This window comes from Aristolochia californica, unplaced genomic scaffold, assembly GCF_029961685.1.
Source record: "Aristolochia californica isolate CCGP_79_NKW_82.1479 unplaced genomic scaffold, dmAriCali1.0.hap1 SCAF_1, whole genome shotgun sequence".
In the NCBI taxonomy this organism is placed as follows: domain Eukaryota; kingdom Viridiplantae; phylum Streptophyta; class Magnoliopsida; order Piperales; family Aristolochiaceae; genus Aristolochia; species Aristolochia californica.
In genome coordinates, this window is record NW_027181770.1 from 53,871,536 (window position 1) to 53,894,922 (window position 23,387).

At 36.7% G+C, this 23,387-nt stretch overlaps 2 protein-coding genes across 5 annotated transcripts; both read right to left on the reverse strand.

The window, feature by feature from the left end:
* Positions 1 to 1,971: 1,971 nt before the first annotated feature.
* Positions 1,972 to 8,993, reverse strand: LOC137951171 (UBP1-associated protein 2C-like). Of its 4 annotated transcripts, none has more exons than XM_068797765.1 (2): positions 7,593 to 8,993; positions 1,972 to 3,247 (listed from the first exon to the last, which is right to left on the reverse strand). In XM_068797765.1, the coding sequence occupies exon 1, from the start codon at positions 8,914 to 8,916 to the stop codon at positions 7,594 to 7,596; it is 1,323 nt and encodes a 440-aa protein (XP_068653866.1). In that variant the 5' UTR covers positions 8,917 to 8,993; the 3' UTR covers positions 1,972 to 3,247; position 7,593. The 4 variants fall into 4 exon arrangements, with proteins under 4 accessions (XP_068653866.1, XP_068653868.1, XP_068653863.1 ...); XM_068797767.1 differs by lacking the exon at positions 1,972 to 3,247 and adding an exon at positions 4,342 to 4,509; XM_068797762.1 differs by lacking the exon at positions 1,972 to 3,247 and adding an exon at positions 4,549 to 4,849.
* Positions 8,994 to 20,471: 11,478 nt separating this feature from the next.
* Positions 20,472 to 22,665, reverse strand: LOC137960513 (U-box domain-containing protein 45). The gene is made up of 2 exons (XM_068808159.1): positions 22,196 to 22,665; positions 20,472 to 21,434 (listed from the first exon to the last, which is right to left on the reverse strand). Exons 1-2 carry the CDS (start codon positions 22,585 to 22,587, stop codon positions 20,582 to 20,584), a joined length of 1,245 nt encoding a protein of 414 aa, XP_068664260.1. The 5' UTR covers positions 22,588 to 22,665; the 3' UTR covers positions 20,472 to 20,581.
* Positions 22,666 to 23,387: the final 722 nt, after the last annotated feature.

A 23,387-nucleotide genomic window follows, 5' to 3' on the forward strand; every position in this document is an offset into this window, starting at 1 on the left:
GACGATTGCTACTTGAATCCTTCATATTATTGTTTGATAAGTTTTGAAAGAACTACAAGAAGAATACAAGTGGAAAAAGGTAGTGTGTGTTAGCATATTAGAGGGTAAAAGCAAAATTAAATTGAGTTAAATACAGCTTGATTTAAGTATATTATTTTTCGTGTGAAACACGTGAAAGAGCGAGGTAAGGTCCTTTTTTTCTTTGTTTGCATATTTTTCTAACCTTGTTTGTAGATTTTATATCATATCGTATAATCAAGAGAAAAACACAAACGAAGAGATTCCATCACCTGTTGTTCTGAATCTACAAATGCAAGCATTAATGGAGGAGACGAGACAGATGATAGGCAACCAACATTTGTTTTGAACATCCCAAGGAAGAGCAAGTTGCTTTGAAGAGAGGAGGATATTAGTGAATTTGAACGTGACAATTTAGAGTATGATAGGATATCAATTGACACCTATAGGAGATATGGTTGGGTGAGAGACGCTAGGAACCGGATTGATAACAGCTTGAGAAGTATCAAGATGAAAATTCATACGTTTCAAGGAAAATGTGATCCTGGAAGATACCTCGAGTGGGAAAAGAAGATGGCATTGGTTTTCGACAGTCACAACTACTCCAAATTAAAGAAGGTAAAACTTGTTTCAAATAAATTTATTTATTACGCTACAGTGTGGTGGGACCAGTTGTGCATCAACAAGATGCAAAATTGAGAACCTCCAATAAAAAAATGTTATAAGATAAAAAAAGTGATGAGACAACGATTTATACCAAGTTCCTACTACCCATGTCTATACCTCACACGATAAAGTCTCCATCAAGGGAACCAAAACATTGACAAGTATTATAAAGAGATGAAAATAAACTATGATTAGAGCAAATGTGAAAGAAGATAGGGAGGCGATGGCTAATTTTTTGGAATCATTTTTCTAATTGGAAATTCTTATAAATGATCATATAATTTTTTAAATAAAATTTTCCTAGCTAATAATTTGTATGAAAATTTTTTGAATATGTATTTGAAAGTAATAGTTGTAATAACACGAAGCAACTTTCATAGCAATTTGTGTTTGATATTTTATTTTATTAAAAATTTATTTATAAATATAATAATATATTATATTATTTATTAATTTTTATTTATTTCCAATGAAAAGGCTAGATATCAATTTTACTTTCCTAAAAAAATTTAAAATATTTTTTATAATTTTCTAAAAAATCAATAATAATAATAATATTTTATTTAAAAATTTTTTTGAAAATATATATAATAGGAATATAAATTTTCAACCAAAGACATAAGAAGGCCATAATAAATTTATTAACAAATTCAAAAATTACAAATTAAACAAGGCATTGGGGCAATAAAAATTAATATTGGGACATTCTAATCCATTATCAAGATTTAATCCTAAACCTCCCATATTATTCTTTTTTAAAAATATATACAAAATTTTATACATACTCTATTTGGCATATATTTTATGTTAAGTATTAAATGTAAGTTAAACTCAATTAAAATTATTCAACTCAAACTCAATTACAACTTTACACACAACTTGCTGTTCAGCTCAACTATATTCAATCCCATCCTTACACCCAATTTTATGTTCAACCTCACAACTATATTAGATACCACCCTTATACCGACTTTTAAGTAACATCGTGCCCAATTTTATGTAAAACGCATGCCTAAATTTATATAAAATGTAAACATAATTTTATATACAATTTATTTACCTATCATTTTTTAAAAACTTTTAAAAATATATTGGAAATCAGCCTCAAGGCATATTTTTTGAAAACTTTTAAATAAATATTAAAATTAGAACTCAATTAAAATTATTTGACTAAAGCTCGATAACAAATTTTGTCTTAAAAATAAACTTGGCTCAAACTGGAGTTCAAAATATTTAAATAAATCTAAACTCATACATAGGCAAGTTCAAACTCGACTCAATGCCACTACTACTCAAATCTCTCCAATTAGCATCAAATTAACAAGAATACTAGTTAATCGAGTCCTCACGAATTAATTTAGACTTCCAATTTGCTGAATTTAGCTTGGCAAGGTTTCTTACCAAGCTGAGTTCACTCAACTTAACGGCCCTGAACCGAACAAATCTGCAAATTTCTAAATGATACAGCAGGAGCACTTTATAAAATTAGGCAAGCTACGGTATCCAAGCTTGCCTTCGCAAAGCATCAAACAAAACTCTTTAATCAGAGCCCAATACCTCTTTAACTAAGCATTAAACTTGACATAATCAATAGAGAACACCAACGGATAAAACACGATAAAATTGGATAAAATTGAACCTCAACTCACAAGTAAAGCAAATGATTATTAGCGGTAGTAAATCACTTCAGATTACCAAGAACAACGTCATAGTTTCACTGCTAACTTCTGATAGACAAAAACATAGAGATTCGGATGGAGCAACTTCTTCTTATTCCCACTAATACACCGAGGTCATAATTAAAAAAACACTGCAGGTGGCCTACCCTAAGGGTAACTCGAAAGCCGCCCCTGAAAGACCCAAAGGGTAACTGGGAAACCTCCATAGTCTTTAGCGTACTCATATATCCAGAGGCTGTCAAACAGAGTATCGATCCAATACTGAATTTGTGTGCACAAATAATGCACCTATAGGCCTCCCCTATACACAGACTCTCACAATTTTCTAAACTCCAGCACGATTACGAGTCACAGATAACTTACTCGGAAGGCTTGTATCACTCCATCTAAAAACATAACAAGAAAAAACCACTACAAATCCATTTTGAATTAATCTATGTCGAGAAGCTAACATCCATTTTGCCAGTAGTTTACCTTGACAAACCAAACCAAAATTTTCAGGCTATATAAAACTTAAAAACTGTTGCTTATTCTTTCCCAATCAGTACAGCAAATTTACAGTGAAAACACATAAAATAAAATTGTGAGAGCCGAGAATTAGGGAGAAAAACGATTGAAAAAAGTTAACATCTAACTCATTAACTACACTCACCCTAGTTACTAGTCACAAAATCAAGTCCACTACTCCACAAGTCCTGAATTCTTTGGATTACAGCATAGATTTTAAAAAATAATTGGACAACTTTTTTGCCCTCCCACTTAATTGCCCTATGGAATTTTAACATTTTGCCTTTGGATATAATGGACTGCATTCTAAACTTAACCCTATTCTTCATGACAGAACCTACTTCACCATGCTACTATCGTTGACAAGATCACACAACCTACAGGATGGACAGCACAACATGGAATCAGCACATAAAAAGATTCCTTGAACGATCTTAGAGATTTAGACAGCCATTGATCATTTGATAGGTGCATAGATTCCACACGTTCTTTGATCAGAGATCCAATCACATGATCAACAGCAACAATCAATGCAACAAAATAGGAACTGTAGCTCTAACCACCAATACTCAAGGGAATAGAGGGAAGAAATATTACAAACTAGATAATGATAGGTGGAAGCCATTATTAATTTAGGACTTGGAGTCAGTAAAGATTGTACAACACAGTACAACAGAAAAAAACAAACAAACAGTAAAACCAAAAATGTGATGTACATACAATGGTACAATCAACACTTTCACCCACCAAAACATCGGGAGAAAAAATAACAGTAACCTCAGAAGAATGCCCCCCACCAGCAGAAGAGCTCATACAATTATATCTTTCTTTTTTCTTTTTTCTTTTTTCTTTTTTTTTTTGAATGATGAAACCTGCACCTTTGTGAGACTTGAACCCAAGACTTCACAGAAGAACCCCACATATTGCTACTGAGCCAAAAGCCCACTTGACAGAACTATTACAAATGGCAGGCTACATAAACAGATATATGAATATGCCAGACCCAACACCTTAAAACCTAATTCTCATCTTTAAAAAATTAAACTACAGCATGTGGATCTCAAGTATGCACCCACAAATTATAATGCGGGCAATAAATAATATCAGACCAAAGGGAAAAGTCAAAAAATTCGTTAAGCTCCTAACCCTATATCTCTCATGTTCAACTGCAAGATATGCCTATAAAATTGCTAGTAATATTAGAAGATGAAATTCGAATACATGAACAAGTAATATTACTGTTAGACTTGACATTTATCTTCTGCAGCTACCCAGATTACGTAATGACAGACTAAACAGATCTATCCCATTCGTACAAGTCCCAGAAATTTTGACTTTTAAGCGCCCAGTCAATCTGATAAATCGCATCATATATCACAATTAGTATCACATATTGTTCTGCAGATAGAACATACCAGGTGAATTCCATTCAACTGCAGCAGTAACAAAGGTAACATGTCGTATACCCAAGTACGAGGAAAAACAACCACCCTAGATTTATGAGACAATATATCCACCACAACTTTAGTTATTTATATTATTATATACCCACAATATAAGACATAGCATCTTGGACAGCTCCAGATCTAATGAATTCCTCCCAAGCTACGAAATGAATGTTAAAGCAAAACAATGAAGTCTGAAATACCAGAAAATCAAAAGGAAAGCCAATCAGACAAACGATCCACAACATCCAAGTTTGCAGAAAAGATAACAAGAAAACATTATGTAAAAGAGTCTATAGATCTATTTTCCAGAAAAGTGTACCAATCTTTATCACCGAGGGAGTTAGCAGGCAATAAATGCTAAAGACTATTTCACTTAAATACCATCTACCAGTAATCACAAACAAACTCCATTCTCAAAAGGCAGAGAGCAGCAGGCCACAAAAGCATGGCAAAGCATTCATCATCAAAGAAGAGATTACATGTCTTGCATTCACCACAACCATTTAATTGCGCCCAAGAGCTGTCATACACCTGAATCAACATAGCCACATTCATCACAACTCAATCCACCTTTCCATATCAGTGAAATGAAAGTTACTGCAACAAAGTAGAGCAGCAATTAATCCAGCTAAAAGAACCAAACCAAACAATATAATATTTACACCAGAATTAAAGGAAAAAATCAAGGAAAGCGCATCCAATGCAATAGTTAAAAGAAAACCTAAAAACACAAGGATCATCTGCAGGAAGATCCATCAAACACACTGAAGTTCTGCTCTCAACAGTAAATTATAGATATAGAGGTGAAGTCACAACAACTTCCTCTGCAGAAAATATCATACCCAAGTTTCGTTTACAAGTCACCAATTTCCACGGAAATCTACTTTATGCAACTTCTTGCAGCAATAGATTAAAAAGTACATTTATGAGGCCAACATGTTTAGTTAACATGCTCATCTAAATGATTATAGACTCTCAATGATCAATCCAACAAGTCAACACCACAAACAGGTCTCCAGCAATTCTTAACAATAGGACAAGTCAATTTAAGTCTCGCCTTGCTCCTGAATAAAAACAACCCACTGAAACAGTCTAAAATGGTACTAATTTGAATCAAGATACCCTATGCTCACTCTACATAAAGTTCTCTTGTTGATACAAATAACCAGTTCTCTTTACTCCTTACATAGTCAAGTGTCGTACATAAAGTTGGGATCCTCTCAAAAAGGTCACTTGTTGCTAAGACTCTATTCACCACTCCAATACTCTTGAGACAGCAAACTGGTCTATTTCAATCCCAAAACTAATGCTGATTACTACTTGAAATACATAAAAAAAACCAAAGCAGTCACAACAAACACCACCAAACAATCACCCCCCATTTTCTCTAAATTGGGAAATCAATCCCCGTGGATCATTCCTGATCGCAGTGCCAGTAACACTGCTTAGTGACAATACAACACTTTCTTACCAGGATTTGTCAGAAATCCACTCAATTTCAATAGACACATCAGGAGAGGAAAAAAATTAAAGCTATTACCCTTATATTTCTGAAATAAAGAAGAACACACGAGTGGTAAATATCAGAACAAACATCTAAACCAAAGTACAAACCAGGGATAGCCAAGTTCTATCAAACATATTAGACTGGAGAAGAGAAAATGAAAGATACAAAGTCAAGTACTAGAACCGACGCTAAACATTCTGGCCACAAATACAGAAGACACAATGACTAAAATATCAAGTAGATCATCTGGAGTGAGAATCAACATTATTCCCACTCAAAACTATCTTAACAGCACATATATATGTCACCTCAGACCGTCATGACTTGCACGCTTCTCATATAACATAGGCAAAACTATATGACAAGATAACACCACAAAATTGAATCAAAAGCAATTCACTGAATGACGGATGCAAGCCTATTCCATTGTGAATAAAGACACAAGAAACAGAACAAAAGAGAACAACAAGGACAAGAATTGAAACTTCTACTTAGAAACTTGGAATCACATAATATAAAAGCCTGTGCAGGACTATTATAAAGCATTTGTGATGAAATACAAGTGAAGTAGAATGATAAAGAATATCAAACATGCACTTTTATGACTAAAAAGATTGAACCTCATAAAACAGTTTTAATATTACAGTCATCTTAAATTATTCGGTAACTGTTTTCATCAAGAACTACAAATACAATTTCAGTGGACTGCCAAAAAACTGCATCAAACATAGATATATTTTATGGCCTAAATGTGTACACTTGAAAATACAACCAGCTCCAATACATATGATCACAAAATGACCAGCATCAACCTCGAATTTGAAACAAAAAAAAAAAAGCTAAGAAAAAAAAATCATTTAAATTTCAGAATGGAAGAAAGAGGACAATGAGTGACCACAGAAAACACTACTTACATTACAGAAAACACTAAAACAAACAGAAGAAGAATTTCAACAGATTTCAATTCAAAAGGAAAACCAAACAAAAAAGTGAAGAACAATGTCATTAATATGCAAAATTAGGTTAGTGAAATAGAAAATTAAAGTGACTCAAACAGCTTCATCAAAGTGAGAACCAAAGAAGAACCAACGAGGGGTGGAAGGTTTTCCTGCCTCTAAAAAACTATATGCAACAAGCAGACAAAGAAGTAGAAAAATCTCCTTACAGAGTCTAAACTATTATTTCATGCAAGAATGGCAAAATCAACTTACAAAAATGGATTAAGAGGATAAGCTTCCTCCACCCCAAGCAAAATCGTTGGCAAATCATCAAGAAACAAAAAAAAAAAAAAAAAAAAAAAGAGAGCAGTAATTTCTTTCCACATTTGTAGCAATTATGTCACAGAAAGGCAGGAGGACTAACAGAAATTAAATCATGAGAAAATGCTAGCTCCGCAAGTAAAACTGTTGGCAAACAAACAAAAGACACAGCAGTACAATCCAAAAACCATAACTTGGTCAGACCAAGTATTTATTTGAAACACCAACTTAAGAGAAAAACTAATATTTCAATTCCAAATCAACATCAAAGATGAAAAAAGGAGTTGCAAAGCAAAGTCAAAAGCATAAGAATATTAAGCATGAGCACGACTTTATAAAAATAAGACATAAATTGACCCACCTGATAGACAACCATCAAATAGTACTAAGAGCATAGAAGGGAAATGCATGTATGTATGGCACAAGACACAGAATTCCCAAAAAAGGTTAAAATGTTCTAGCACGGCAATGGAAGGTGCAAAATATACCGGGAAGCAAGATTAATTACCTCAATAGTAAGGAGGCATGTTCTGGTATATCCCTCCAGAAGGAACCCCTCTAGGCACCGGCGATGAACCTGACTGTTGATGATGCGGTCCCGGATACGTCGAAGATGACAATCCATAGTGGCCAGGCCCGCCCTCCGGATACCCACCAGTTGGCATTCCTACTGACGTCGGAGGCACACGATACAAAGAAGAGCCACCAGCTAACCCAGCATAAGCACCAGTCCCAGGCCCTCCATACTGCGAGGAGACGTACTGACCACCCAATCCACCACCATATCCGCCAGTACCTCCCAAGGAGGAAGGAACCTGGCTTCCCACTGATGTTAGTCCCGGTCCACCGATTGAAGACTGCAATGTTGAATTAAGTGTATGATGATGCGCCATGCCCGGACCCTGGTGCCCACCAGGGAAGCCACCCAAACCCCCAAAGGAGGATAGGCCACCAGATGCACCGTATTGAGACGAGAGGGTCCCGGGCATTGAAGAAGGGGGCGGCATTCCAACTCCTTCGGTCCCGGCGATTTCTGGACCACCCGGTGTTTGCCCTTGAATTGGACCAGGCCCAGGAACTGGCGCACCAGGTTTTCCCTTCTTTCCCTCAATTGCGAGCTTACAGACCATCTGATGGCCGTCTATGGTTTTCATCGGATCTACAAGCGACGCCCTCGCAGCTTCAGCTGTCTTGTAAACAAACAAGGCATACCCACGCGACTTCCCAGTTTGTTTATCAAACCCAAGCGGACCCTCTTCTATCTCTCCATAAGAAGAGAAGTGCGCTAATAAGCGATCAGCAGGCATATCGAAGGGCACATTCCCTACATAAATCTTTCGCATGGAGACATCCACAGGGGGAGGGTTCGCAGTAGGGCCTGTAGTCCCAGAAGCAGCTAGCTGCGTGACAGTCATTCGACCATCGATCTTTTTGCTGGGATCCTTGAGGGCAAGGAGGGCTCCGTCAATGTGCTTAAACGTAACGAAACCGTAACCCTTGCTTTTACCAGTGACTTTATCGAGAATGACAACAGCTTCCTCGAGGTCGCCATAGGAGGAGAAGAGAGAACGAAGCCCCTCGGTGGTAGTATCCCACCCAAGACCACGGATAAAGAGCTTGCGCTGCGTAGGGTCACGATCCGCGATGGCGCGGACAGCATCAAGGACGTCGGCGTGGCGGACAGCGGCATCTTGCAAGATCTCGAGGAGTTGCTCCGGCGTGAAGGGCTCGATGATTTTACGAGCGTCTTCCGTTGTGAGCTTCAAGCCGGTGGAGACGTCGACGACAATGCCGTTCTCGTCGGCCTTTCTCTTCTTAATTGCTGGATCCATGGATTTTAAGGACGAGGTCAGAGGGTTGCGAAGATCCGTAGATACTCTTGTAGAAAACCCTAGCCCAACCGAGGAAGAAATAGAAGAGCTTGTGAGGATACAAAGGGCGCTAAGGTCCTTATATTACGTTTTTTATCTGCGGGCCAATGCCTGACCGCATACGATCGTAACAGCACCTTACATGTCAAAGAATCGTACGGTTATGTTTGGAACACCGAAGAGAGAAAAAGGAAAAAATAAAAAAAAATTCTTTTATCAGAAATATAATTATTTTATTTGGATATATATTAAAAATAATAAATAATTTTTTTATGATTAAAATTGCCCCATGAGATGTAATGTACATTTTTGGCCTAACTTGACATAGAGACTTAATAGAGCATTATGTCACATTTTGTCATTGCTCTTCAAAGGAGATTATAGGAGATCTAAGTGGATGGGGAGGGGTATTTCTAGGTCAAGGAAGGTTGAGATAAGGACAAGAAAAATCTAGGGGCCATTGGGTTTGGTTTAGGGGACTTGGGAGTGAAGATGGGAGATTTAGAGAGAATATATGGTAATGGAGAGATGGTGTGAGAGGAAGATAATTAAGGAATTCTAAAAGCACATTGACCTATGGGGAGGTCAAGGGAACTCTAGAGAAGAGATAGTTAAGTCTCTCAACTAGATTAACTAGGACTTGTGTGGAGATGGCTGGTGGAATTGCGTTGAGTGGATGACATAGGGTAAATGTTGTAAAGATTGGTACCAAGGACTTGTGCCTTTGGTAGGGGTCGTCCTCCTTGGAGGAGCACCTGAGTTGGTGAGACTTGACACACTAAAAATGAAAACCCTAGAATTCAGAGTTAGCAAAACTTAATTGATCTAATAATTGTAATTCAAGGTGAGCAACGGATCCATCTGAATTATGTTTGACGGTAAAAACCCATTTACAACCCTCGAATTTCTTAGCTATTGGAAGGGGTGTTAAGGGTCATGTCAGATTTTCATATAAGGTTTGCATTTTCTCATCCATATCCGGCTTTTGTCCTAGATGTTTCAAGGCCTATTGATAGGACTATGGAATAGAGATGGAAGAAAGAGATGGGAGGAACTGATAACATGCAAAAGACAACCAATGGTGAGACATAAAGTTGGAGATATGATGAAAAGTTGTATAAGTGTGAGGTTCTTTTTCTAAGAGCAATGGGTTGAGTATCAAATTGTGGACCAAAAGGAATAGGGAAAGCAAGACTTACCTCGAGGATCCAAAAACTCTAAGAGCTATGGGTCGAGTATCAAATTGTGGACCAAATGGAATAGAGGAAGCAAGACTTACCTCGATAGGATCCAAAAACTCTAAGAGCAATGAGTCGAGTATCAAATTGTTGACCAAATGGAATAGGGGAAGCAAGACTTACCTCGGTAGGATCCAAAAACTCCATAGGTGTGGTATCAGTCGATGCTTCGGGGGGGCTAAGTGACATCAGCATTACAAGGCACAAATGGATGAGGAGTGGCCGAAGGGAATGAAAGATCCAGATGAGCATCATTCGAGGAATAGAATGAGGTGTACTAAAAAAGGTCACATCCCTAGACACAAGTAACCACCAAAGAGTAGGATTGTAACAAATATAACCTTTCTGGGTGAGAGGGTAACCCAAGAAAATGCATTTCATAAAGCAAAGAGGAAATTTACTTTTCTTTGCAGATGTGATATGGACAAAACAAGTAAACCACAAAGACCTTCATGAGAAGAGAAAATTGGTCTTCACTAGGAAATAATACAAAATATGGAGTCTTATAACCAAGTACGTATGAAGGTAACCTATTGATAAGAAAGCAGACCATAAGTATAGTATGAGGCCAATAAAAAGTAGGGTACCTTCATGGAGTAGATGAGGCCCCCAACAACCTCAAGAAGATGGTGGTTCCTTCTCTTAGATACACCATTCTGTTTGAGGTGTGTAAGCACATGATATTTAATGGATAAGACTATTATCCTGACAAAATGACAAAAATTCACTAGACAAGTACTCTTTAGCATTATTAGACCTCAGTACTTGAATTTTCTTGCCAAATTGGGTTAATACCCATGAAAGACCTTAAATATATAAAAAAAATTCAAATCGTTCTTTAGACAACTATAACCAAGTAACCCCGGGCAAAATCATCAACAAATGAAACAAAATATTAAACTTGAGAAATGTTTGAGACACTCAAAAGTCTCCACATATCAGAGTGTACTAAATAAAAAGGAGCAACACTTTTATTGGTAGGGCGATCAGAATATGTACTCCTCTAGTGTTTGCTTAAATAACAAACTTCACAATTTAAAGTAGGCAAACATTTTAAAGAAGGAAATAAATGCAGAAGAGAAGATGGAGAAGGATGGCCAAGCCGGTTGGGCCATAATGGTGCCTCGGATGGAGAGGATGAAATTGCATGTAACAGAGGCAGGTCCACGTAATACAAAGCCCCTTGTTCATGGCCTCCAATAACCACCCGTTTTGTTGTTAGATCCTGAAATACACAAGAAAAGGGTGAGATGGTAACAGAGTTATTGAGATATTTTGTAAGTTGTCTTACCATGAGTAAGTTTAAATGGAATTGAGGAACAAATAGGACATATCGAAGTGGGAAAGAAGGTGTAATAGAAGATTATCCATTGCCAAACACTTTGGTTTGGGAACCATTAGCCATAGTAATAAACTATCAGGAATACATATGTTTATTACTTGAGAGATGTCCAGAGGTCCCTGAGTCTATTATCCCAGATGAAGAAGAGGAAGTGGAAGAAAGCATAGCTTAAGCAATAGTGGTAGCAACCGTATGTGAAGATGTAAGGGAAGACCCCATTAATGACTTCATTTTCTGAAAATTTTCATAATCTTCATGAGTGAGAGTCATCTTCTAAGTTTGTAGTTTAGCCTTTTCTTCCTGTTTATCATTAGTAATGGAGTTCAAAGTAGCCATGGCCTATTCCAGTTTGCCATGAAGCTTCCAACAAGTTTCTACAAAGTGGTTTTGACCACTACAATAAGTGCATACTCGAGGCTCTGTGCGAGAGGGACTAAAATCGGTTCTACCACATCTTGTTCGGTCTCCTCTATATTTCTATCGCAACCTCAATTGGAGGGTGATATCCCTCTAGTACCTGAATACATAGCAAATGAAACATCATTATTTGAGTTAGGAGAAGGATCGGGAATTCACAACAATGTGGCACTTATATCACCAAAGGAATGGAAGTGCAAAGGAGTTAAGAAGTTGAGTCTTAACAACTTCAAGGTATGACTTGATATTTGTCAAACAAATCATTGCCATCAAAGATTCCCTTTGCCTTTCGTGAACCAAAATATCGGTGGAGTATGGTTTAGTAATCTTCCACTCTTGAATTAAACCTCGAAACCAAGCCAAAAATTCATGAAGATTGTCTCCATGCATAGTTTTGAGCATGTTTTGCAACACATCAAATAACTTTTTTAAAGTCGTCGTACTTAAATATAACTTCATACAGGTGTCCCAAATATGTTTGGCTGATTCTAAGTGGATAACATAATTGGCTACATGTTCTTCCATACTATTAAAAATTAACTAATTACCAAATTGTCATCCTTAACCCACTTTAAATAGGATTGACTTTTTTCATCAATCGGTAGAGAAAGCTTGATTAAGAGACCGAGAAGGACTCGAGTAATAAGAAATCTTCTTACTGATTAAGACCAACTAAGATAATTGGATAATCCTCTTAAGGGAATAGTAGTATTTTTTAGTATATCACTCTTACTACTTGTATTTCCTTCAGTCATCTTAAGTCAACAAATTCTTAGCAAAGCACAAACAAGAAGAGGATATGATGAAGATCCAATCAAAGTGAAAATACAATTAACCTGACACAATTGCTATAATCCAATATTGAAGAACTAATTTGGATTGAAGTAAGGTCACTTTGTCAAACTTGAGAAGGAATTAAAGCAATGATATGTTGTCCAAAAAAAGGAGGAAACCTGAATGAGGTAACTTTCCTCACTATCCGAATTTTAACTCAAGAAAGACCTTCATGAATTCAAAAATAATTTGAACTTGAATTAAATTTGAAACCTCAATTCTGGGAGGCTCATGCTTGAAGAGAATAGCCATAATTCATTTTTAAAAAAAATAATCCACTTAATCACATTTGAACAACCTTCTTATCCAACTAGCCATTTTCAAATAATGATAAATACTTATCCACCAAATCAGCCACTAAATCAGCGCTAAAGAAACCAAAAAAATGTCTCGTAAGTGAACTAGATCATCCACACATTCAATTCCAAGTCAAATCCCTTTTTAGTCTTCAAAAACTCAAGAACTAGTGGCTGAATCTTAAAACCAGCTTGGCTTAATTCTCCTTTACAATAGGTCTCATCTTTATCACTTAAAATACACCTTTCCCTTACTCATTTCTAGAAATCATTTAGGCAATGAAAATGCTCATAAGTCTTAAAAGCGGTTGACACGGAATTAGCAACTTCCAAATATCATAAATCACCATAAACAACTGTTCTTTGAACTCGAAAAAATCCTACAAACAATTTCTTCATGTTTAGAGAATTCAAGTACCTTAAACCATAAAGAAATTTGATTTAATCCAAAAAATCAAGTAAAATTACTGGTATTTAATAATGAGAGATCAAGCTAAGTCACATGAAAGTTTCATATTATTCTTCCATCATATACACATCAACTTCATAATCAATAGATCTTCATAAAACTTGTAGGCAGATCTTGATCAAACTTGCAAGTTGCAATATTTGAGTACAAGAACATCAAGGTCATAATATCCTCTAAACAACAATTATTAGCTTTGACAATTTCTCATATGAAAGTCATTTATTTCTTAATGAAATATAGAGATTAAAGGTTTGGTACATAACATAAGTGTATGAAAAAAATAACCAGAAATCACATATCTTTTTGTGGTTGAATCTCTTCCTTCAAGAGGAACTTGCTTGAGACCTTCAAAGGTACTTAAACATCATTTCAAAGTGGGAATCCTAAATCCTAAGATCTGATATCATGCATAATTGAGGACTCCATCATATTGATCTCGAGCCAAGGAGGGAGAGAAAAACAAGAAGGAGAATAAGAAGAGAAGAAGATAGAAAGGAGAGAGAGTTAAGAGCTTGGCTACTAAGAGAAGGGAGAGGAGAGCTTGGACGAGTTTGAGAAGAGAGGAGAGAACTTAATGCTCTACCTCTTAGCCAAGGGCCTCGATTTATAGTTTTTTTAGTGTATGTCACAATGACTTCAATGCCCTTAGGACTACAATCTTTACAAGAAAAGAGACATAAATAGACATGTAATTACATCTTTATGTGAAGTCTTCTTATTTACCAAGATTCCACCTCTTGGATGTGTGGGCTTTCTAACTTTGACGTGTGGGCTTGAACCCATCTTCTGACATTTTCATGTTTGGCATTTTTGTTACTTGGTTGTGTATCTACCGCATCATCAACTCCAAAAAATTGTGATAACCTAAAAAAATGTTATACGTAGTCAAATTTATTAAGTTTATTGTTGTAGTCTCCCCTGGTTTTTCAAACATAAAAAGGTCTCATTCTAGATTCATTTTGAAGTATGAGTGTTGCATAGTCACCTCTAGGGGAGGCTTCGAACCGAGCCAGCTCGCGAGCAGCTCGAGTTCGGCTCGGAGCCGGCTCGGTTGGATTCGTTATCTACCGAGCTTGAGCTCTGAAATCGGCTCGTTTACCTTAACGAACCGAGCTCGACCGAAGCCAGTTTGGTTCATTGGCTCGCGAGCCGGCTCAAAGTGAGTCTGGATCGGTATTGGGTCGGGAGCGGGAGAGCGGAAGCGTGAGCGAGAGCGAGGGGGGGGGGGGGGGAATTTTTCCTCCCTAGTCACCGCCGAGCCCCTCCCGTCGGCTGTTGTCACCGCCTCTACCACCGTCGACAGCTGTTCGTCGGCCGCCTTTGTGGCCATCTGTTCTATTTCTTCCTCCAATTACTTCCTCTCCTCGTCGTCGCCTCTGTTTTTGTCGTCGCCATTTCTGTCACCGCCGCGTCCATCGCAGCCGTCATCCTCAACGATAGGTCCTCCCCGGTGTCGTAACCCCCTTCCCTCCTCCTCGTCTCGGTGGAAAACCAGAACCAGGGGAGAAATAATCTCCGCCCTCCCCCGCGCGAAAATGATTTTGCACGTGAAGTAAAAAACAAAAAATTCCTTAAACTCTCCTTCCTCGTAGCTTTTGAAAAAATAAAAATACATTTTATAGAAATAAGTTTCGATGAACTATTAGTGTCTCATGTTATTTTTAAATATTTTTCGAACTGAAAATTCTTATTGAAAATCATATAATTTTCTAATTAAAATTTTCCTACCAAGATGGGATAGAAAACTGTATAAAAAAATTTGAATAAATATTTATGTTGTAATAGTTTTAGCATGAAGCAATTTTCATTGCAATTTTGTGTTTGACATTTTATTTGATTAAAAATTTATTGATAATTATAATAATATATTAGATTGATTATTAATTTTTATTTATTTCCCTAGAAAATGCAAAAAAAGGTCCATTTAACTTTCCTAAGAAAAATTTAAAATATTTTTTGTAATTTTCTAATAAGTCACTAAAAGTAATAGGATTTTATTTAAAGTTTTTTTTGGGAATATGTATCATAAGAAAAATATTTCTAGTTTCTCCTAGAATATAAATTTTTATCTAGGGGCACTAAGGAGGCCATAGTAAATTTATGGCCTGATTCAAAAATTACAAAACAAACTAGACAACAATTGTGAGTAAAAAAGATTAATATTGGTGCATTTTAATCCATTATTGAAATTCAATTCTGAACTTCCCCTATCATTCTTTTTTTAAAAAAATGTATGCATAATTTTATATATAATTTATCCGAAACCTCCCCTATGTGCTAGATCATAAACAAGAAAAAAAAACTCTTTGTCCCTTCCTCATGACTCTTGAAGAAATTAAAAATATATTTTAGTAGAAATACGTTTCTATAGACTATTAGTGGTTTTTTCAATAAATGTTGAAAAGACATTTTTAGTAGAAATATAGGGACCATTAGTACCTCATGTTTTTTGAAAATATTTTTTTAATTATAATTTTTTTTTAAAAAATATATAATTTTCTAAGTAAGACTTTCTTGCCAAGATGGGCTAGAAAACCGTATAGAAAATTTTTGAATAAGTATTTGACAGTTGATGATATAATACTTTCAGCATGAGGCAATTTTCATAGCAATTTTGTGTTTGACATTTTATTTGATTAAAAATTTATCGATAAGTATAATAATATATTAGATTAATTATTAATTTTTATTTATTTCCTTAGAAAAGGCAAAAGAGGTCCATTTAACTTTCCTAAGAAAAATTTAAAATATTTCTTGTAATTTTCTAGTAAGTCTATAATAGTAATATGATTTTATTTAAAGAATTTATAGTTTTATTTGGGTGATTGTAAATTGATAGTGATATTTCATTTAATTTTGTTGTGTTTGATTGTTGTATGGAATTTATTCATAATGTTATGCAATGTATGGAGTGTTTAGACTATTTTATGGAGTGTATGGAGTGTATAAACAATTTCATGGAGTTTTTACGGAATGTATAGACAATTTTATGGAGTGTTTATGCAAGTATTATGTACATAGATTATGCCCAATTTTAAGTAGAGGTCATACCGAATTTTATAGAAGTACTATATACATAGATTATACTCAATTTTAAGTAGAGGTCATGCCCAATCTTATACATGTATTACATATATAGGTTATCCCAATTTTATGTAGAGGTCATGCCCAATTTTATGTAAAATATATGCATAATTTTATATATATTTTTTGAAAAAATTTACATGTATGTTGAAGCTCGAGCTCGGCTGAAGCTCAGCTCGAACTCGATTAAAATTTTTGGGCTCGAGCTCGATAACAATTTTAGGCTCGAGACGAGGTTCGGCTCGAAGCTCAGATCGAACATAGGCAGGTTCGGGCTCAGCTTAGCTCGATGCCACCCCTAGTCACCTCCTTCCAGTTAAAATTATTTTCCTCTAGTATTTATTTTGTTGATCATCTTGTGTTTTTATCACTTCAGAGCAATGCCTACACTTAATACCTAAAAAGTATAGGAGTGTGTCCAACATCCAGCTCAAGTCAAGTCTTTTATTTTTCACCCAAGAGGTAATTTGTGTTTGAGCCACCCTTAAAAAGTGTAGTTTCTTTGTTAAGCCTTAAAGTTGAGTCGTTTTTTGCCTTTAAAAATGAGAGGAGTATGTTTCAGACTATGACCATTTTGACTGGTGTATGGAGCTTTGTCATACGGCTAGAAATAATTTTCTTCTCCCATATTGTGTTGTTGAATTTATGGAAAAGAGAAACACTTCATTGAGTTTTTGTAATCAAAGTACATGAGCCCCTATTTATAATAGAGGAAAGTAGTAGAGTCCAATTACAATTAAAATACCCTTGTCCTAATTACACCCAAACTCTGACAATTAAATATAAGTCCTAGCATAATTAAATAATTTAATATAAATAGAAGAGTAACATAACTAAAACACCTTTAAAATGAAACTCTTCTATGAGACCTCCTTCCATAATAATTGTGGCTTCGTAAGACTTCTTATTGTGAGTCATGTAAGAATCTTCCATATTTTTTCTTCAACACTCCCCCTCAAGGTGAAGTTTATAACTTCAGCTTGCAGTGAAAAGGATTCTTGGTCTTCAATTTTCTTTTGCTGACAAAAAATTCTTGACAAATACAATTCTTCATAGATGTAAAAACTTCTTATTTTGTGCTCCCTCTTTCTTGAATATTTTGGTCCCATAAAACTTTATGGAATAAAATACCTCTTTCTTGTATTTCTTTTTCTACTTCTCCCCCCTCAAGTAGGGAGGTAATGACAATGATCTCAGCTTGAAACAAATAACATAGATGTAGTAATAAGTTCCTCCATCACAGTGTCCCAACATCGGGCATCGAAGGTAGAAATGGGTTATAAGTGGGTAATACCTGTCAATCACAAGACGGCGATAAAAGACCCACGGATACATATAAAAAGTCTCAATAGACTTAAAACACTTATATATATATGCACACGCGCGCGTGTGTGTGTGTGTGTTTAAATGTAAACCAATCGAAGCAATACACGAGAGGTTGGCCCAAAGGGTTATGTGAGAGACAAATAAAGGATGGTACGTGAAAAGCTGCCAAATAACCAATGGGTAATGGGTAAAGAGTAAGATAAGATGCTAAGTCCCCCATGTGCTTTACTTTTCTAAGAAATTCAAATTCTACATCAGACGAATCAATGCCGACAATAGTCAGCAAATAATGAACCTAAGGCAAGCAACTGAGGAGTTCTTCTTCAGAAATAATGTCTCAATCAAATATACACAATAGCAACAGCGAAAATGGGCCAATGCCCAAATAACATGTACCAAATTTGCAGTAGTATAGTAGTAGATAATGCGTAAATAATGAAAGTCCTTAAGAGTAATAAAGACACATGAAATAGTCCACAACGAGTCCATTAGTAAATAAGGAAGTTGCACAAAATAGTATGTTGGAACTAAGTAATAATCCAAGATAATTCAGCCAGAGATAGATAACTGAGTTGAACTAAGTCAAATAGTAGACTAATATAACCGAGTCGCTGAAGAAATATGTATAGAACTCAGGACATGAACATGTATAACCGAGGCAGAAAATAAGTGGGCTAAGTGAGGTTGACCAAGGCCTGGGTTGACCTGGACCGAGTTGACTCAACAAAACAGAAGCAACCTCAGGTTAGCAGATTCGCTAGGTTAACTTGGGTGGGTCTGGTCCGAGTTGGGCTCAGTGTAGGATTAAACATGTAATTTGGCAAAGCCATCTTCTTCCCAACGACACCAAACAGAGTGGGATAAAACCAGAGAAGGCAGGCGAGTTGTTGCCGAAGCTGGCAAAGGAAAGACCAGCATCTTCATCTTCCCAAAACGGCAACCCAACTGGCATTACCATCACGAGACAACAACTCAGACGATAGATAATTCAGCGAGCAGAGACTTGATCTTCCAAAAATAGAAACCACTTGGCAATAAACCAATTCAGCTCTCGACAACAGTCACCAGCTGAGAGTTTTCGAGAACTTTTTGAATGAAAAATCAATCCAACAGAGTTTCCGAATGAAGTTGGAAAAATACATAACAACAATGAAGAAAACCTTCCTCTGTTAATGGAGCAACAAAAATGGTAGGATGACTTGGCAAAAAAAAATTTCTAAAGATAGTTGTGTCATACCAATTCGATCTAGCAAGTTCTATCAGTACATAACGGGATGGAGGATAGCCCAGCGAAGAGACGAGCAAGATTCAGTAATCTGCGTTGGCTCTATACTGGATTGATGAGAATGATGAAGATACCAGCAGAGATATACTTAGTACAACGGACTTGTTGGATCTGAGAGTAAATTCCCTTCAATAAGCAAAAATAGTCGTACTCTCAAGGCTGAGCTTGTGCTCTCATGCCAGGTGCGGGAGGCTGGAGACACGGAGAACCAGAAACCTCCTCGCAGTAGAATAGCGATTCAGTAGTAAACAAAATAGAGAAGAAGATGATTCTCATAATAAAACTCTGTCAATATATAATATGCAATATTAAAAACTCAGTACAGAAGTGAAAACGTAAAGCAAACAATGGGTATAGGGATTGAAAAGAGAAAAACAAAGATAGATACGAACCTAAACTGCTAGAGATAATAGATTAGAAAAAGGATCACATTATCTTTGTGGGTTGACCGAGTCAACTCACATAACTAGCTCTGATATCATGTTGAATTTATAAAAAAGAGAAATACTTCATTGACTTTTTGTAATCAGAGTATATGAACCTCTATTTATAATAGAGGAAAGTAGTAAAACCCGATTACAATTAAACTACCATTATCCCAGTTACACCCAAACTCTAACACTTAAAGATAAGTCCTTAGTTATGAATAAGTCAGTGAAGTATCTCTTTTCCAGAAATTCAACTGAGTGTAACCTTTTTTATTGATGTTGATTGTAATATTTGTCTTTTAATGGACATTATTGTTCTTGAATTAATAAATAAGAAATCATTGTGATTGTAAATCAATCAAGACTAGGATAACTTGATTTATAACTATTGAAAATTCCTAAGAACTTCTACCCTGTAGTAGCAAATCGTAAGTCCCAAATGTTCAGCAGGTAATATACTTTGGACACTTAGTTGCAATCATTTTTACAATAATTATTCCATGGTATAAATGATTAATAAATATTACATTTAACTTAGAAGTAATATATCAATATTTAATGTTCACTAAGTATAGGTATTATCATTTTGTACATTGTTTATGACTTTTTAGTATGAGGAGGTTGTTTTCCAATGAAGTTTTAGTGGAATTTTGTGTTTGATTTATGATAAAGTCAACTTTTCACTTTTTCCTTGTATAGCTCTTGCCAAACAAATCTTTATCTGAGTCTTTCCCTAATCTAAAAAGGGTTTCCCTAATCCAAAGAGCAAGGAGACGAACAAAATGACAGTCCAAATTCTCATTAATCTTCTTTTTTTTTTTTTTTTTTTGAGTAAGAGTTTGCCGAATGTACAGCTTCCACGAAGCATGAACAATTAAGTATATAACAGAAGCAGTTCATGGAATCGTTAATAAGGCAAGCTCTTTGAACTCGAGCTAACAATCAAGCCTTTTAATTTGGAAGGATCTTGCGAAACATTACCTCTCCTCATAATTGATTCCATATTTTTATCAAGACTCTGTTTCACCATCATCTTAATCGCTCGCCGTCCTTCTTGAATCTCCTTCTGGTTCACAGGGGAACCTGTCAAGACAGGAACCCTTCTCGTCTGCGGCCCCGAGTGCGCTCCTATCTTCATTTGTCTCTCGTCTTTGAACCATTGTAGTATCTTTAAAGCCCTTTTCTGGGCCAGAGCAGAAGCAAGCAGCGCAACCTCCAGAAGAACAGGAACTATACCTAATCGGGTCATCTTCTCTCTTTGCACGGAGCTCCCATGCGCTAGAATCATCAATATGTAAGCAGCTAGTTCTTGGCACTTGGGCTTATCATGCCAAGTCAAAATCTCTATAATATTATTTGGGACAGAGGGATGAGTTTCCATGGCTTCCTTCCCCGCCATTGACACTACCAAATTCCCAAGAATCGCCAATGCTCTTTCCGTAGTATTTTTATCCGACGAGAATCTTATAAGTGTTTGCACGATGCCACTCGAGACGAGAGCACTTGTGTGGTCTAGTACGGTGGAGAGGTTGTAGAGAATGTCCAGGCATGACAGTTTCGTTTCTTCGGTATCCCCAGAATCGAGAATTCCGACGAGGAATGGAAGGATGTCGGCGGTGGGGAAAGAGATTTGGGAGCTGGGGAGAGAGGAAAGAGAGAGGAGAAGCGAGACGACATCCTCTGTGTCCGATTCTTCCCGGTTCCTGAATAGCTGTGACAACCTTGCAAAGATTCCGGCATCGACAATGGCAGACTTGTTGCTGAAATTACAAAACAAAAGATATCAACGAATGCCCACTTTTTTTGTTTAATTAACAACAAAAATCAAATATCAGCCATTAAAACCTTCCTAGTCTGAGGATCTTCTCCATGCAAGTGGGTTGTTGAAGGCATTTTTTTATATTATCTGTCAACTACAAGTTTGTTGAAATAATGGAGCGATTAGTTTGTCAAAGTTGGCGTCCTCTACCTGAAGAACCAACTAAAAAGCCAAAAAGGGTAGACGGATGTACTGATGAATCTTTCAGAACAACAAGTTCATCAAAGTCAATGTCTAACCAACTTGGCGGGCATGGTTAGGAACTAAAGCTGGGACTCTGTGGGGGACGAAGTTTTCATTAACTGCTTCTGTGCTACTCGCCTATTCGTTAGGTCAGGGTCGACCTGTACATGTATGAGTCGGTGAACTGGGGCAATCCTCCCTCTTGGGGGAGATCCACCGGGCGACGGCGAACATGGTGGGTACCGCTTCATTTTCTCACTTTCAAATTGTCTCAATCTATCGCATCAAGCTGAGTTCGCACCGAGAAAAAATTGAAAAAAAAAAAAAAAAAAACTGCTCCGTCCTTTTTGCCGTCCACTGCTAATATTGGAACAGCCGGTTCGTTAATGGAGGGGGAGTTCTGAATGCCCATGGCTGCAAATCGGTCCCATAATTCACACCATATCATATAGATTATAGATTTTCATACCTGAAGAAATTTACGAAAAAGTGCGTAAATGACCAAAGTAAATTACTTACGTTTGAGTACCATCAGAGAGCTCGATTAATGCCCGAACAGCCGACATCCGGTGACCGGCGACATCAGAATCCAGCATAGAAACCAGAGTAGGTATTACCCCGAGAGCTGCAAGCGACTTCCTTGTCCGTAAATCCTCTGCAGCCAATCTTGAAATTTCCTTGGCGGCAATTTCCTTCTCTTCCCAATCTCCAAAGTGAAGTTTCTTCACCGATCTCTGCAGCAGAACAGACGCTTCTTCAATATCCTTCCCTCTTTCCATCACCAACTCCTCCGCTTTCGCCTTTTCACCAGACTCATGGCTCTTGCATGTCTTATTCTGCAAGAATCGCCTTACTCTGGTGAAGAATCGAAGCTTGATTGAGGAGGAGGAGAACCAGGTAGAATTGGACATGTTTTTCAACAACCACGTGAACAAGGAAGAGATTTCGAGAGATTCACAGAGGTCTAGGTCTCCTTCAAGGAGACTAATTAGTAGAAGGATTTAAAGAGACGAAGATGAGACAATGAGCGCAGTGATCGCAGACATCACATGCAGAAACACTGTTTTCAATAAAAAATCTTAGCGGAATTTTTTTAACAAAAAGCCTGAAACACAGAGTTCGACTCAAAAGAGTATTATTTATAGGGCAGAGCTGAACCCATAAATGTATCTTCCAACTCGTAAATCTACATCTGTCATGAAACTACTAGTTTTCAACCAAGGTAGAACCGAGACGACGGCACAATAAAGTCCCATCATCCCTGCCAAACTTGAACTGAATATATTCCTAGTTGATACTTTAACATCCGGTAAAGAAGCAAAAAGTGGATTTGAATACCAAAAAAAAAACCTAACACGATACCTTAATTGTTAGTTCAGATGTTCGTTTCATACGAAAGTAATTTTTCAGTTAGCTAGGCGTATTAAACCCTGGAGACAAGTCCTGGATTCGAAGTCTTCGCATGCCGGGAAACGGACGTACCAGTCCCGACCGTCGATACACAGCACATGCGTCGGATTCCCGGTGATCTACTTGATAACAAATGCTTCCTCAACAGTTTCTGTCTCTAACCTCTGGCGAGGTCACATGTCTTCCTCCACCACCGTAGACCATGGCAACTACAATTTCCATTTGATATTATTTTCTTAATCGGTATGCATGGCTTCCTGGATTTCTGCAATCTTGGGTCCCCCTCCTTTTTAACTTTTAC

Excerpts from the sequence above, each read along its gene's own strand:
- LOC137951171 (XM_068797765.1), bottom strand. The coding sequence starts at position 8,916 with ATGGATCCAGCAATTAAGAAGAGAAAGGCCGACGAGAACGGCATTGTC.
- LOC137960513 (XM_068808159.1), bottom strand. The coding sequence starts at position 22,587 with ATGTCCAATTCTACCTGGTTCTCCTCCTCCTCAATCAAGCTTCGATTC. Across the intron at positions 21,435-22,195 it reads CTCTCTGATGGTACTCAAAC|CAACAAGTCTGCCATTGTCG; the intron begins GTAAGTAATTTA and ends TTGTAATTTCAG.